General features: G+C 39.7%; 1 protein-coding gene across 1 annotated transcript in view; it reads left to right on the top strand.

Moving 5' to 3' along the window:
* CUBN (cubilin (intrinsic factor-cobalamin receptor)) overlaps positions 1 to 15175 on the top strand; it is a 260495-nt gene that overhangs the window by 169733 nt on the left and 75587 nt on the right. The window contains exons 41-48 of the mRNA XM_010859974.1: positions 2923 to 3069; positions 4470 to 4660; positions 4815 to 4998; positions 6928 to 7102; positions 8714 to 8892; positions 10044 to 10253; positions 11140 to 11280; positions 12312 to 12493. Of these exons, the coding sequence (XP_010858276.1) occupies positions 2923 to 3069; positions 4470 to 4660; positions 4815 to 4998; positions 6928 to 7102; positions 8714 to 8892; positions 10044 to 10253; positions 11140 to 11280; positions 12312 to 12493 (1409 nt within the window). The remainder of the gene's footprint in view (positions 1 to 2922; positions 3070 to 4469; positions 4661 to 4814; positions 4999 to 6927; positions 7103 to 8713; positions 8893 to 10043; positions 10254 to 11139; positions 11281 to 12311; positions 12494 to 15175) is intronic.

The following is a 15175-nucleotide window of genomic DNA, read 5'->3' as shown; positions in this document are numbered from 1 at the left end:
AGAAATCTGTATGCAGGTCAGGAAGCAACAGTTAGAACCGGACATGGAACAACAGACTGGTTCCAAATCTGGAAAGGAGTATGTCAAGACTGTATATTGTCACCCTGCTTATTTAACTTGTATGCAGAGTACATCATGAGAAATGCTGGGCTGGATGAAGCACAAGCTGGAATCAAGATTGCTGGGAGAAATATCAATAACTTCAGGTATGCGGTGACACCACACTTACGGCAGAAAGCGAAGAAGAACTAAAGAGCCTCTTGATGAAAGTGAAAGAGGAGAGTGAAAAAGTTGGCTTAACACTCAACATTCAGATAACTAAGATCATGGTATCTGGTACGATCACTTCATGGCAAATAGATGGGGAAACAGTGGAAACAGTGACAAAGTTTATTTTTTGTGGCTCCAAAATCACTGCAGATGGTGACTGCAGCCATGAAATTAAAAGACTATTACTCCTTGGAAGAAAAGTTATGACCAACCTAGACAGCATATTAAAAAGCAGAGACATTGCTTTGCTGCCAAATGTCCATCTAATCAAAGCTATAGTTTTTCCAGTAATCATGTATGGATGTGAGAGTTGGACTATAAAGAAAGCTGAGTGCCAAAGAATTGATGCTTTTGAATTGCGGTGTTGGAGAAGACTCTTGAGAGTCCATTGGACTGAAAGGATATCAAATCAGTCCATCCTAAAGGAAATGAGTCCTGAATATTCATTGGAAGGACTGATGCTGAAGCTGAAACTCCAATACTTTGGCCACCTGATGCGAAGAACAGACTCTTTGAAAAGACCTTGATGCCGGCAAAGACTGAAGGCAGGAGGAGAAGGGGACGACAGAGGATGAGGTGGTTGGATGGCGTCACCAATTCAGTGGACACGGGTTTGTGTAGACTCTGGCAGCTGGTGATGGACAGGGAGGCCTGATGTGCTACAGTTCATGGGGTCACAAAGAGTCGGACATGACTGAGTGACTGAACTGAACTGAACTAATAGTGCAGGCTCAGCATTATGGGTTTTATTTCCGAAAAGATGCAAGAAGCATAGAGTTTTATATGAATTTCCTAGTTATTAAATTTTGGCAATTAATGAAAAATGCTTCATAGCCTTTTTTTGGACCAAACAAGTATATTTGCTGTTGGTCCACAGGTGTCTAATGTGCATTTTTGTGTCTCCTGTATCTACTCAACCATAGACCACCCCCTGCTATTTATAGTGAGGAAAAATCAAATGGCAGAGCGTCTTTGCTTTCCCGCTGTAGGGCAGAAGGTGAAGACTCAGGTCAATCATATAAATGTGTTTAGATGGTAAGCCATAACTTTCTACCTTTTTCCTATCAAAAGTCTCCTGTAAGCACATTGCCCAGAGGAAGTATCATCTTTCCTTCTTTTTTTAAATTCTTTCCTTAGAAAAAAAATGAAAGTCAATAGACCCAGCTCAGTCTCACCGAAAGATAAAATATACACTTATGAAATAAAGCTTCAAAATTTTCTGATGCAGATAATCAGAAATTAAGTCAACAGATTTGGGCTGAAATATATAGCAAACCAGTATAATGAAGATAAAAATGCAAGAGGAATTACAGATAAACTTCTGAATGATAAAATAATGCATAGTTACCAGAAGTCAGAACTCCTCTAAAGAACGCCACGTATTTATAGCTGTGCCACTACATTCGGGAACTTGTTTTCTAAACTAGCTAGTAATGTGTGAGTTTTAGGTTGTAGTCAATGTCAAAAAAGAATCATTTTGCTAGTTGAGTGAAAGGGTCGATTTGCTCATGTCTTACATTCTATTTTTATGTATTTTTTAAGTTTGAAATCATTAATTCTATGCCTTAGGGGAAAAAAGCAATGTATTTTCCCAGTCAAGGCATCCAAGTCTGTTATAATCCCCTTTGCTCCATTCAGGCTTTAACTGAAACAGCTGTTTTGATCAACATTTAAAATTGAGAGAAGCCAAAGGGAAAAGGGCCATGGGGTGACCCAGTCCTCAGTGGTGTTTCTGGAGTGCACACTTGCTGATGCTAGCTTTTTTTCATCTTCTGCACATGGACAGAAGTGTGTTCATTTAATGGCAGAACAAACAATGAGCAACCAAGAAATGAAAAGGAAAAAGAGAAACCCTCTGAAGGTGAAGGCACACTTCTGGGCAAATGACCTTATAACACTAGCACTGGATCTGGAGATGAAGAATCAAATGTTTTGTTTTTTGGGTACTTGACCTTCAGCAGTCAGAATAGCTTAGTTTAGTGTCTGATGCACACATCAGCACTGGTCCTCAATTACTTCCCAACCCCACATCTTGTTTTGAGTTTTAGTTCCAGGAAGAACTGTCAACCAGTGTTTGGAAAGGCAGTGGAACTGGCAAAGAAGTCATTATTAAAGTGTAAAGAAAAAGGCAGGCAGCCCCACTGCAAACCACGATGATGTAACCCCTGGAGTGTACCTGTATCTGATAATCTCGTTGTCTCCTAGGAATGGGGGTGTTTTGAGAATAATGTACGAGGTGCTTCTGCTGGGTTGCACTGGTGGTGGAGCCGATTCTTTAAAAATGTTTTTCATTGGAGTACAGTTGATTTTCAATGTTGTATTAGTTTCAGGTGTACAGTAAAGTGAATCAGTTATCCGTATACGTATATTCACTCTTTTTAAGATTCTTTCCCCATATAGGTAATTATAGAGTATTGAGTAGAATTCCCTTTGCTATGTATTAATAGTAGATATTTATCGATTATCTGTTTTATATATAGTAGTGTATATATGTTAATCCCAATCTCCCAATTTATTCCTCTCCACTCCCCTATGGTAACCACAAATTTGTTTTCCACATCTGTTTCTCTCTTTCTGTTTTGTAAATAAGTTGTGGAGGTGACTCATAAGACAGCATGTTGTCACACTGACATTTCCTTTCCTTGGTCATAGGAGACAACAGCATGGCCCAGGAGCTAGCCGTTCTCTGCGGCAGGGAGGTCCCCGGACCCATCCGGTCAACTGGAGAGTACATGGTGATCCACTTCACCTCGGACTTCAGTGTAACTGGGGCAGGCTTTAATGCGTCCTTTCACAAGAGTAATATATTCTCTTAATTTGTTCTAATTCATTTCATCTCACCTCACCTATCTCTTGCTGTCTCTCTAACATACTCTGCTCGTTTTTCAATGCCAAGACACAGATTGTAAGTCAGAGTGCACAAGTCTCTGCCTAGCCTCTGGGGAGGAGGGGTTATCCTGATGTCACGTACTAAGTCCTGATCAAAAAAACAAACAACAAAAAAAAACCGGTCACATTGTACAGAAGGATCCTCTGCCTTCAGTTTTCTGGGTGGGACAACTTCTCTCCATAGTAAGTCTAAGAGGAAGATGTCTCAAGCAATATTTCAGCCCAGGTGATGGCTGGAACCAGAAGACAGTGCATATCCATAACACAGCAGAGGAGCAATAAGTCAGAGCTATCCTCAGTCTAAGAAATAACCAGTCAAGTAATATAGGAGAAATCGTTGTAAATCCCTTGGTTGAAATGATTCATTTAAAGGTTGGCAGGAAGAGTTTGCTGCTCTTGAAGTATGAATTTGGAGAGTCCAAGAAGATGCACAGGATATGGGAGGCTGTCATGTGGAGTGTGATCAAGAATTTGAATGCTTGACAAAATGTGAAGTCCAACCATCATTTTCAGCCCAGACTGGATTAAAGTTAAAGAAGTAGCCTACAGAATGTGCAGGATCTGAAGATTCCCATATTTGTAACTGAAAAACATAATTTTAAAGTAGATTATCAATCTAGACATTAAACATGAACATTTCCCCCACTATTATGTATGGTTATTAGAGAGTAGGGAGCAATTGAAAATAAATGATCACCCTTACAGTCAAGGGGGGCTGGCTGTGGAATGGTTTAGGACAATGGGCTTTGGAATTAGATGGACCTAAGGTAAATTTCCACTGCTGCATTTTAGCTAGTGGTGTGAGCCCTCTGCACTCACTCACTGATGTTCCAGTCGGTCCCTGATAGCTGGCAAATGCCTGACTTCACTTAGGATGTTGAGCTCCCGTTTCTGTCAGATCTCTGCTCAGATATAACCACAGTTACGTGGCCTTCTCTAACTACTCCAGACAATAAAATTCCATTTTCCCACTCCCAATTCATCTTTGTAAACTTATCACCACCTCACATATTACATTTGTGTTTGCTGTGTGTCTGACTTGTCTGTAAAGGAGGCTTCATGAAAGTTAAGGGAATTGTCTCTACTGCTGACTTCTACATCCCTATCTTACTAACAAAAGCACAATGAGGACCCAGGAGCATGTGCTCCATCCATACTTGTGCTCATTGTTTCCAACATTTTGGTCCCAAGTGAGTTTCAAACCACATTTCTATTGCCTACACTTTGAGAATTCTCAAGACAAACAGAAAAAGCATCAAAATCCAGTTGCAAATGTTATCTAAATGCAATCTTTGTTTCTTCTTGGCAAGGTTGTGGTGGATACTTGCATGCAGACCGGGGAATTATCACATCACCCAGGTACCCCGAGACCTACACACCAAATCTCAACTGCTCTTGGCATGTCCAGGTCCAGAGTGGCCTGACCATTGCTGTCCACTTTGAACAGCCCTTCCAGATTCTAAACAGAGACTCCTCTTGCAACCAGGGGGATTACTTGGTGGTAGGTCTTTTTTGCTGCTTTTTCTAATTACTTTTTCTATACACTTCATAACAAATGATGATATTTTTCCTTTTGGGCTGTAAGTTGATAAAACCTGTTTACCTTGTCTTCATCAGTATGAAGGTAATTGTGCAATTTTGATTTGTCTTTCCAGCTCAAAAATGGACCTGATCTTTCTTCTCCACCCTTGGGTCCCCATGGAGGAAATGGTCGTTTTTGTGGCAGTCACCCTTCATCCACTCTGTTCACTTCGGATAATCAAATGTTTGTTCAATTTATTTCTGATAATAGTAATGAAGGGCAAGGATTTAAGATCACATACGAGGCAAAGAGTTTGGGTAAGTGTTTTCACTGAGAATTTTGTCTGTACTTTTCCTGAAATTGCTTGGTCTTCCTTGTTTAGATTTCAGGAAAAAATATCTAGTTTTTTTTTTTTTTTTCCCTGAACTAAGAATAATGATGTTATTAGGAATAGCTACCTATTATCAGGCACTTACTTTGTGCTGGATACAATTGCTACCTCATCATGACTACATCTTTTCATTGTTTCCATTCTCTAGATAAGTAAGGTGAGGCTTAGATTGTACAAGAAAATGAATGAACTTTTACATGAGTATAAATTGAGCTGATCTTAGTGATCCCTGAAATTCCCTATACTTTTCCATTATAAAATGTCTGGTCATAAGTTATATTTGGTTACAGAAACCTTGTAAGTATGATAATTACATTGTTTTATAATCATTTGTATGCTTCTTTTTAGATGAATGTACAGTCCTTTGATTCTATTATTACCCATCTAATTATATAGTACAGTAATGGTCTGACTTAATTACACTTGATTGTAATTGTATTTAATTCTGCTGTAATGATTTGATTTTTGTGACATTTACTTTAGATAACATTTAATTGAATAAATAAGTAAACAAGCTTCAAAAAAAAGAGGGAGCAGTGTCAGTAGAGAGTGAGTCTTTGGTCCCTTAAAATGAGATAATTCTAATTTCAGTTTAATCCTATGACCTCAGTCTCATATTCCTGGATATATTTCAAAATATATATTCATCTAAATGAAGCCGTATGTTTTATGGCACATTCTTGAAAGTATGAGAATTTAAAACATCAGCATAATTTCCTCCTCTAAGGAAATGGGGAGAGGAGAGGAAATAAATATCCACCAGCTGACATAGAAAATGATCTCATCCCTCCAGCAGGTTCCATGACCACCAGGAACATCCTTTCCTCTCTTCCCAGCACACATAACTCTGGTGCTTGGAGGGAGCTTTTAACAGCACAGCTTTGTGACACCAGCAGCACCACCTTCCAGGCAGCGAGTTTCTTGTCCCTCGCTGTCTCCACGCTCAGCTTTGCTGCTGAGTTATGATGGTCAGGATTTCACAAGGTCCTGAGACTTTACAGAGTCCTAGTGCCTTGTGTTTAGTAAGTAGACCCAGAACTCTGCTTTTCCATCTTTACCCAGGTAGACTCAGTCTTGAATTATATTTTCAAAGTCAATATTTAGTGGGAATTCATATACACTAAGGGTCTATTTGCAAACACTATAATTCTATCATTGCTTTGTGGGTCCTCTATTCATGAAAGAATGGTTATCACCATTGGTTATCACCACTTCCCCATCTTTCTGCCTTAATATTAGACTTAAAAGTCTTTTAAGATTTCAAAACTGGTTGCAATATGATCACTCTTGTTGATCTCAACTTTCTGATTCAAGCATCTCCCCCAACTATAGTCAGCTCTACTTCCCTGTCTTTCCACCACACCTACTTCTTTGCCACTCTTGTTTCTCAGCTTTTAACACATGTTATTCAGTGAACAACTTTTGGCATCAAATTAGCCTCATTCTACACCATCAGCCTCCAAGAACATCCTTCTATATGGTTGATGAGATTTCTGTGTCCCTGTGCTTGATGCTTTCTTTGTCACTAGATTAATTGATATTTTAATTTATTAATTGAACATTTACAAAGGGTTTCACACTGTCCAAACCACCAAACCACTGCATAATTTATTGGCTTTAAGAAGGAGTGAAATTTATGCTGAGAATATATGGTTTAGCAAATTAAAAAAGAACACATGTGGTAGCTCCCTTGATAGCAAATTCAAAATGTATTTGCTTAAAAAGAAGAGGATGATTTCAGATGAAAGGAAATTGAGATCGGAAATACAGAGAGAGACTTTTTTAAATGAAGGTGGCCATTGCCTGCGTCCTCTTTCTCCAGACTGTAGACTGATTTCCCTGTATTTCCTGACAGCCTGTGGGGGCAATATTTACATCCATAATGCTGATTCTACTGGATATGTAACCTCCCCGAACCACCCTGACCATTATCCCCAGCACGCTGACTGCATTTGGCTTATAGCTGCTCCTCCCGGGAAACTCATACGACTGCAGTTTGAAGGCCAGTTCAGTATCGAAGTAACACCCAAGTAGGTCACCTCTGTTTAACTTTCCTGCTATCCGGAGTTGGTATTTATTTTTAGCTGTCACCTTTGAGAACAGTTTCCTACTGCTTTTTTGTCTTTTCTAAAAGTTTTTATGGAAATGTAGTTCATTTACAATATTGTGTTAGTTTCAGATGTATAGCAAAGTGATTCAGTTATATATATATATATATATATTTTTTTTTACATTCTCTTTCATGATAGGTTATTACGTGATATTGAAAATAGTTCCCTGTGCTATACAGTAGGTTCTGGTCCACCTGCTTTTCTCAGCAGCATTTACTGCTAAGGAAATCTAGGGGTGGGGAAGGGAAATGTTAACACCTCAAGCTGAAAACCTTGCCTGCCAGTCACCCTCCCGTCAGCTGAGCAGATGATGTAAACAGATACCATTCCTCCTGACCCTGTGCACATCCTCCATGAGACTCGGAGGACGGCTGTCTGAGATTTATGTCATCTCTTCTTCCTCCCACAGGAAAAATAGAGTGTCTCTGGTAGACAAGTATTTATTTGCCCAGCCTGACACTCGGTGTCATAAATGATAAAATGCCTCTTTAACAAATGGAAATTTGTGACACCAGGGGTCACCAGGGTTAGAAACAGGACTGGAAATAAGGACAGTCCAATTTCCCAATCTCTGTTTAATAAGAATCATTAAAGATTACAAACCAAAGAGTTTATGTCTTACTATGTTAAGCACAAAGAGATTGAAAAAAGATCTGTATCTTTCTCTTAGTTTAACAAAAGCATGTATAGACTTGTGTGCATGATTGTGTGGTGCAAAGCTTAGGTACGAGAGCTTTTGTTTACCAGTTCTGGACTCTTGATATAATGCCACTGTCCCCTCACTGAGCATTAATTGGCTGGTTGACTTTCTCAAGAAAGATTGGTTAAATACCTGTCCTCTTTTATGGACACAGAATTCTGGCTGAGATTCTCCATAAGCTCCGTTTACAGAGCTGTCAACAGAGTTCATCTATGTCTCATGAAATGTGTCATAACATCATGTGAAACAAAATACTTGGGTTCTGAAATGCCTCGGGGTTGATTTTGGAGCTTCCCTGATGTCTCAGTGGTAAAGAATCTGCCTGCCAATGCAGGAGATGCAGGTTCGATCCCTGGGTTGGCAAGATCCCCTGGAGAAGGAAGTGGCGACCCACTCTAGTATTTTTGCCTGGGAAACCCTGTGGACAGAGAAGCCTGGCAGGGTACCGTCCGTGGAGTTGCAGAGTTGAACATGACTGAGTGACTAAACAAATAAATATACAACAAGGGGTTGATTGGAGAATGACTTTTACATTTCTAAGACTAACGGAAAGTGGAAGGTGAGTAAATATTCTTCAGTGTGGTAAATATAAAACCTGTTTTTTTGAGCTCCAAACTGGAGTGTGTTATGTCTCAGAAAAATATTAGACAGCGTTCTAAAGTGACACACCACTTATATAGACTCTGTTGTAGTGTCTATGCTGTGATGTATATCTGGTGCTACAGAAATAATGATCTTATTATGCCCTTGGAGAAAGTGAAGTCTTTATTATCAAAATATGTCAAAGCCATTGACTTTACAAATTAAGCAGAATCTTCTTTCCGCTTTAGCTGTACATCCAATTACCTTGAGTTGCGAGATGGAGCTGATTCAAACGCACCGATACTTTCCAAGTTTTGTGGGACATCTCTGCCCATCAGTCAGTTGTCCTCAGGAGAGGTGATGTATTTGAGATTCCGTTCTGACAACAGCCCCACTCATGTGGGATTCAAAGCCAAGTATTCTATAGGTAATGACATTTTTCTATTCAATAAGAAAGTAGTGACAGAATGATTGCATTAAAACTTTTTAAAAAATCATGCCATTTTTAAAGAAGTCTATCTGCCTAATTTTAACAGTTATTTTAATGATATAAGTAAGGAATGTGAATGTTTAAAACCACAAAGTCATTTATCAATTTAAATTTTTACTTTAATTTCCATCTCAAAACACTTTTTTGAATACTTGAATATTTTTATTTTTCTCTTAATTTTTATATATTCAGTTAAATTCTAGTTTCTTCCTCTTGTCATAAAATATGTGTAATGTTACTTTAGATAGTAAAACTGTTTAGCAATCAGATGGCTAGTTTTTAGAACCATGAATTTGACTTCCTTAGCATTAATGGATAATCCGAGATGTTTTTCCCCTAAATCTCTAGCACCAAGTCATTCACTCGGTGTTTTGATTTCTTTCCTTTAAAAAATAAATAATAAACATGCATCCTGAAGATTCACTACAAGATGGTCACAGTTACATAGAATTTAGTATCTAATGGATCTGAACACAAACCGAACATATTAGATACACTCAAAACTCGAAAAGCCTAGTTGTAACAATATTTAGCCTATACCATATGTCTTTTATAGCCTGAGGAAAATGGTATATAATTCAGTCTGTCACATCCAGCTGATAAGAAATAATAGGATAGTAATTTTCAAGGCCCCGAGGTACCCATCACTGCAGTAGCACGTTTATCTGATAAACTAGAAATCACAGGCATAACTAATCAACCACAGCATCATTTCTAGTTGAGCTTGAACTCAGTCTACAGAATCACAACCCAGGCTGCTAGGCAGCTCTTATCAATCTATCAGTTAGTTCTGGAAAGAAACCTGCTTGCAGTTAGTAGCTCTTACAGTGTCCTGAGAGAATTCATGAGACATCACAGGATATGCTATTCAGCAGTCTTTCCATCTTCCCTTTCCCATTATTAGATTGGACTTGTGGTGTCATTTCTCTGTACATGGATAGCAGATTTCGTATAATAAGGGAAGCACAAACTAAACATTTCCACCATTTTTAAAACTTCAGTTTACATTCACTTGGCACCGAAAAGCTTTTCAATGTGCTGGTTAAATTTCAAAGAAACCGTAAGAGCATATTGCTCTTTTTCTACAGCCCCGTGTGGGGGAGCAGTGACAGGGCAAAGCGGTGTCATCGAGAGCAACGGATACCCAACACAGCCATACACAGACGACTTATTCTGTGAGTGGCGTCTCCGGGGACCCTTGGGACACTATCTCACCATCCACTTTGAAGGCTTCAACCTTCAGAATTCGTCTGGCTGTGAACGAGACTTTGTGGAAATCTGGGAAAACCATACATCTGGTCAGTGAAATATGTCTGCTGTCTTTTGGGAGGTGTCTGTTTTCACCTGTTACTCATTCAGCCTCTGAAATACCCTCATTTCCAAGAAAGGAAAGAGTTTGTTTCTTACAAAGAAGTGCAGATCAGTTAGCTATGGACTGTTCAGCATTTCTCTTGCTTATTTCTTACCCAAGAAACCGTGGTGTCCAAAGCCCAGGGGTCATTGTAGAGCTTATCCTGGGACCACACTGTGAGAGCACTGTGTGGGAAGGCACCCTCTTCCAGGGGACTTTCCGGGGCCACAGCTAGATATTTGAGGGGCATCCTGTAAGGGAAGGAGAGGAAAGGAGAATATACTGGGACTTCTCTGGCGGTCCAGTGTTTAAGAATTTGCCTTGCAATGCAGAGGACATGAGTTTGATCCCTGGTCAGGAATTTAAGATCCCACATGCCACGGAGCAACTAAACCTGTATGGCACAACTACTAAGCCCGCACATTAGGAGTGGAACTAGAGGAGCCTGTGCCATAATGAAGACCCAGCACAACCAAAACCATTTTTTTTTTTAAATTTTAAAAAAGGGTGATACACCGTGGAAATAATATGAGATGGATGCTTCCCACTCTGTCTCCTTGGACCATTTCACAACCAACTGAGCCAACCTTCCTCGCTGTGCTGATGCTCTTGGTTCTACCTGGTTGCTGTTTTTGTCGCTCATCTTCATATATTTGAATGTATCAATTTGTATTCTTGTTTGACCTACTTCTCTTGCCAGAGGTCACCATTTCTTCCTGGGCAGGGTCTAATCTATTATTATTTTCTTCGGGAATGCCAAGTATCTCAAGTAGAGGTTAAGTGAAATCAACGCCCGGACTTATACATGCTTCATACTTATTTCACTCTCACAGGTACCTTATTGGGCAGATACTGTGGAAGCAGCATTCCCAGCAGCATAGACACTTCCAGCAATGTTGCTTTGGTCAGGTTTGTCACGGACGGCTCTGTCTCTGCCTCAGGATTCAGACTACGGTTTGACTCCAGCTTGGAAGGTAAGTCTGTTGATTCATTAAAAAAATACACACACACACATGCACATATATCATGTTACATATATATAAATAATAGGTTGGCCAAAAAGTTCATTTGTGTTTTTCTGTAAGCCATTATGGGAAAAAATGAATGAATTTTTTTTTTTGCCAATCCAATAATATGTATTACTATAATACATATTAATATGTTTCTGAGCTGCTATACTGAATAAACACTCTACTTAGGCACTGGTGTTAAATAAGCTGGACAAGACACCATGGCCCATGGCTCCTTGAACCTCAGTAGCCTAGCGGGAGGTAGACAGTAATCAGATAGTCACACCAATAAATGAAAAGTCACAAATGCAATCAGTGCTACAAAGGATCTAATGCTGAGAGGGTGTGAGGAGGCAAGGGCCTTCACCACATCTCATCTGAAGAAGGCCAGTCCTTTATTGCTCCAGTCATTTAGAATTTGTGTTCCAAACTCCCTGACAAGCTCAGGTGAAATAAAAACCTTGTCATGAAAAAACTGGATGATCATTTAGCCTTCTGCTTTCAGACTCTGATGGTTACTACGCTTACTGGTCTCTCATAGTTCTTCAGTCATGATGACAAACAGCTGCCAGTGAACTATCAATATAATCTATGAAAGAAAATGAAAGTGTTAGTCGCTCAGTCATGTCCAACTCTCTGTGACCCCATGGACTGTAGCCCACCAGGCTCCTCTGTCCATGGAATTCTCCAGGCAAGAATACTGGAGTAGGTTGCCATTCCCTTCTCCAGGGGATCTTCCTGACCCAGGGATCAAACCCAGGTCTCCCGCATTGCAGGCGGGTTCTTTACCAGCTGAGCCACCAGGGAAGCCCTATGATCCATGGAAGCAGAGATTAAGTATTAAATATCAGAAACAGCCCTCGCATACTTACAGTAATAAATAAGAGCAATAATTTTGTCCAGTGGGGCAATTTAAAAAAATGCTTTATTTTTGAGAACATTCTTTATGGGATCAGATTGGAAGTTCTCTTGTTTTTGTTTTGTTTTCCCTTCAGCGTGTGGTGGGGATCTCCAGGGCCCCTCTGGAACATTCACTTCTCCCAACTACCGGAGCCCTAACCCTCATGGCTGGATGTGTGAGTGGCGAATCACCGTGCAGGAAGGGAGGAGGGTCACCCTCACCTTTGACAGCCTGAGGCTGGAACCCCATCCATTGTGCAGCAGTGAGCATGTGACAGTAAGTGTCCCCTGCAGCCAGGGATGTTATAGTCCATTGTTTAAGGAGCTTATTGACCCCGTAAATCACAGTCAGAAAACTAGGTCAGGAATATTCCCCTGCGTGCAACTGTATCTCACACAAGTTCTAAGTGTTTTAGATAAAACAAAGTCACAATAAATGTTGGCCAAAATATTTGTAAAAGCTGTTTTAGGAGACAGTTATCTCAGCCTATGTCAGGGTCATGGGCAGGATAAATTTTAAAGCAAATGATCATTACATATGGAAAACCTGCGTAAACAGAAAAGTTAGGACTTTGGGTAGCAAATAACTAACTGGGACTAGAGCGACAGAACAAGCCACCACCAAAAGTTTTAAGCAGATGGATGGTCCTGCCTAATTATTGTTTGCTGGCAGATGTCCTGAGGTTGCCAAGCCCAGCTTTGAGATTAAGAAAGCAAATGAAGTCCCTGAGTGTAAACTGTGAAATGACACATATATGTATGTATACTATATTAACTATAGATGAATATTAGTATATTTCTACACCCAACTTTCCCTTTCTCCAGTCTTTGTTATCTCACTAAATAACTGTTCTAGACTTGTGGTTGCTCAGGTCCAAAGCCTTGATGTCTGTTTTAAAGTCCTTTCTCTCTCACCTGATACTGCATCCATAAGCAAGTCTTGTTCGCTGCATCTTTATAAGAAATCCAGAAACTAACTACTTCTCCTTACATCCACAACCACCACCGTCACTACTCATTCAGATTTATTTCAATAACTTCCACTTGGTCTCCCTACTTTCACCCTTGTCTCTCTGCATCTCAACACAGCAGCCCGTGTGATGAGTTTAAACCTAAATCAGGCCATGTTGCTTTCCTTGAAAATCATCTAATGACCTTTTATCTCACTTGGAGGGAAATCCGTAGTCTTCACGATGGCCCAACTGGCTGTACGTTATCTGCTGCCCCTTCCTTCTCTTATCCATGTTCTTATTTCAAATTCCCCTCCTCTCCAGCCACCCTGGCCTCCTTTCTGTTCCTTGATTTGGGCTACCATGTCCGTGTAACCGCTTCCCATGTACTGTTGCCTCTGCCTGGAATGCTCCTTCTCGCTCGTTCACGCCCTTGGTCCATTCAGGGGTCTGCTCAGATGACTAGATCTGAGAAGCCTTCCCTAAGTACCTTCATTAAATAGACCCCACCCCACTCTGGCCTGGTCCTTTTCTTGCATTACTGGTTTCACAGCACTTCACAACAGCTCACAGTCCACGTATTTATTTGTTTGTATATTGTCTGCTGCCCAGACTAGAATGTAAGCGCAGCTCACAGGGATGTGCACTTAGGTTCGTTCCCTGATGAATCCCCAGTGACTCACTCATAACAAACACAGCAATTGCTGAATCAATCAATAGTTAAAGGACTGTCACGTTCCTTTTTAAAAATGAGCCACCTTTGTTTTCATTTCATTGTCTCCTGCTGGATAGTGAATTTCAAAAATATGAAACATCACTGTATGTTACTCTGTTTGTATCGCCCTAAAATAATCATATTCAAACTTCAGATTTTGATTCTTAGATCTAATATCTGAAGGACCAAAATGTTGTCTTCTGTCAAATATTGAGAATTATGGAGCCCAGCGTCTTTTCTCTTATTTGAAAGCCAGGAAATTTTGGACCAAGCTTGCTTATTTTTGAAGGAACATTCTTCCTCTTGTTGAAGGAATAATACAGAAACAAGAATGAAGTAGAAAAAAATTTAACCACTCCCACTATACCATATTTTGAAGCATTTTCTTATGTACTTAGGTGACAGAAATTCATTTCTATACTAATTTTCATCAATTTTTTCTCAATATAAATACAGTGAATGCTATCGAATAATTTTTGTAGAGCTGAGAAACTAAAAAAACATAAAAATACTTGGAATCCCACACAACCATTACTAAAATTTTGAGGTTTATGCTAAAAGTCTTTTTTCCTTTGAGATCATATTGAAACATAATCATTAGAAATCTTACCAGCAGAGTATTCACATGCCCTACAGGAAAGATAATTAGAAGAGTCATAGTTTCAAAGCTCAAATAATAAAAGAAAATGTACAGCATCAACCACAAATTCTAAATCATGTCCTGCTTGTCATTTCCCCATCTCTGAATAATAAATGCCAAAGGCACCCTTTTCTACTCTTTCAGCTACATCTTTTGATATTTATGTCATTATTTCAAAATAATATTCCTATGCTCCTACTTCTTCTTTTTTTTTTTTTGTCTTAGACATTATCCACATCCAACTGTGGAAGATGAGGATTTAACTGTCTTCAAAAACCACCCCAGGATCACCACAAATGTATATGGGGGTACTCACAACTCAATTACCACCCCAACTACTTCCCCAAATACTCCTGTCACCGATTTTGTTTAAATTGTTACTCAGGGTTTACATTAATATGACTATGAAAACATCAGTCCCACTTAAATGAAGTATTGTGCTCTGGTAGCATTTGCTTTTGATTTTCCAAGTAATAATTGTGTCCTGTTTTACACTTTCATAGTTTTGTGTGTGTGTTGTTTTCTATGTTCAGTTCAGTTCAGTTGCTCAGTTGTGTCCGACTCTTTGTGACCCCATGGACTGCAGCATGCCAGGCCTCCCTGTCCATCACCAACTCCTGGAGCCTACTCAAACTCATGTCCATCAAGTCGGTG

The sequence above is a fragment of the Bison bison genome, unplaced genomic scaffold (genome assembly GCF_000754665.1).
Source record: "Bison bison bison isolate TAMUID 2011002044 unplaced genomic scaffold, Bison_UMD1.0 scf7180017864461, whole genome shotgun sequence".
NCBI classification, from domain to species: Eukaryota; Metazoa; Chordata; class Mammalia; order Artiodactyla; family Bovidae; genus Bison; species Bison bison.
This window is presented reverse-complemented; position numbering and strand designations above follow the sequence as displayed.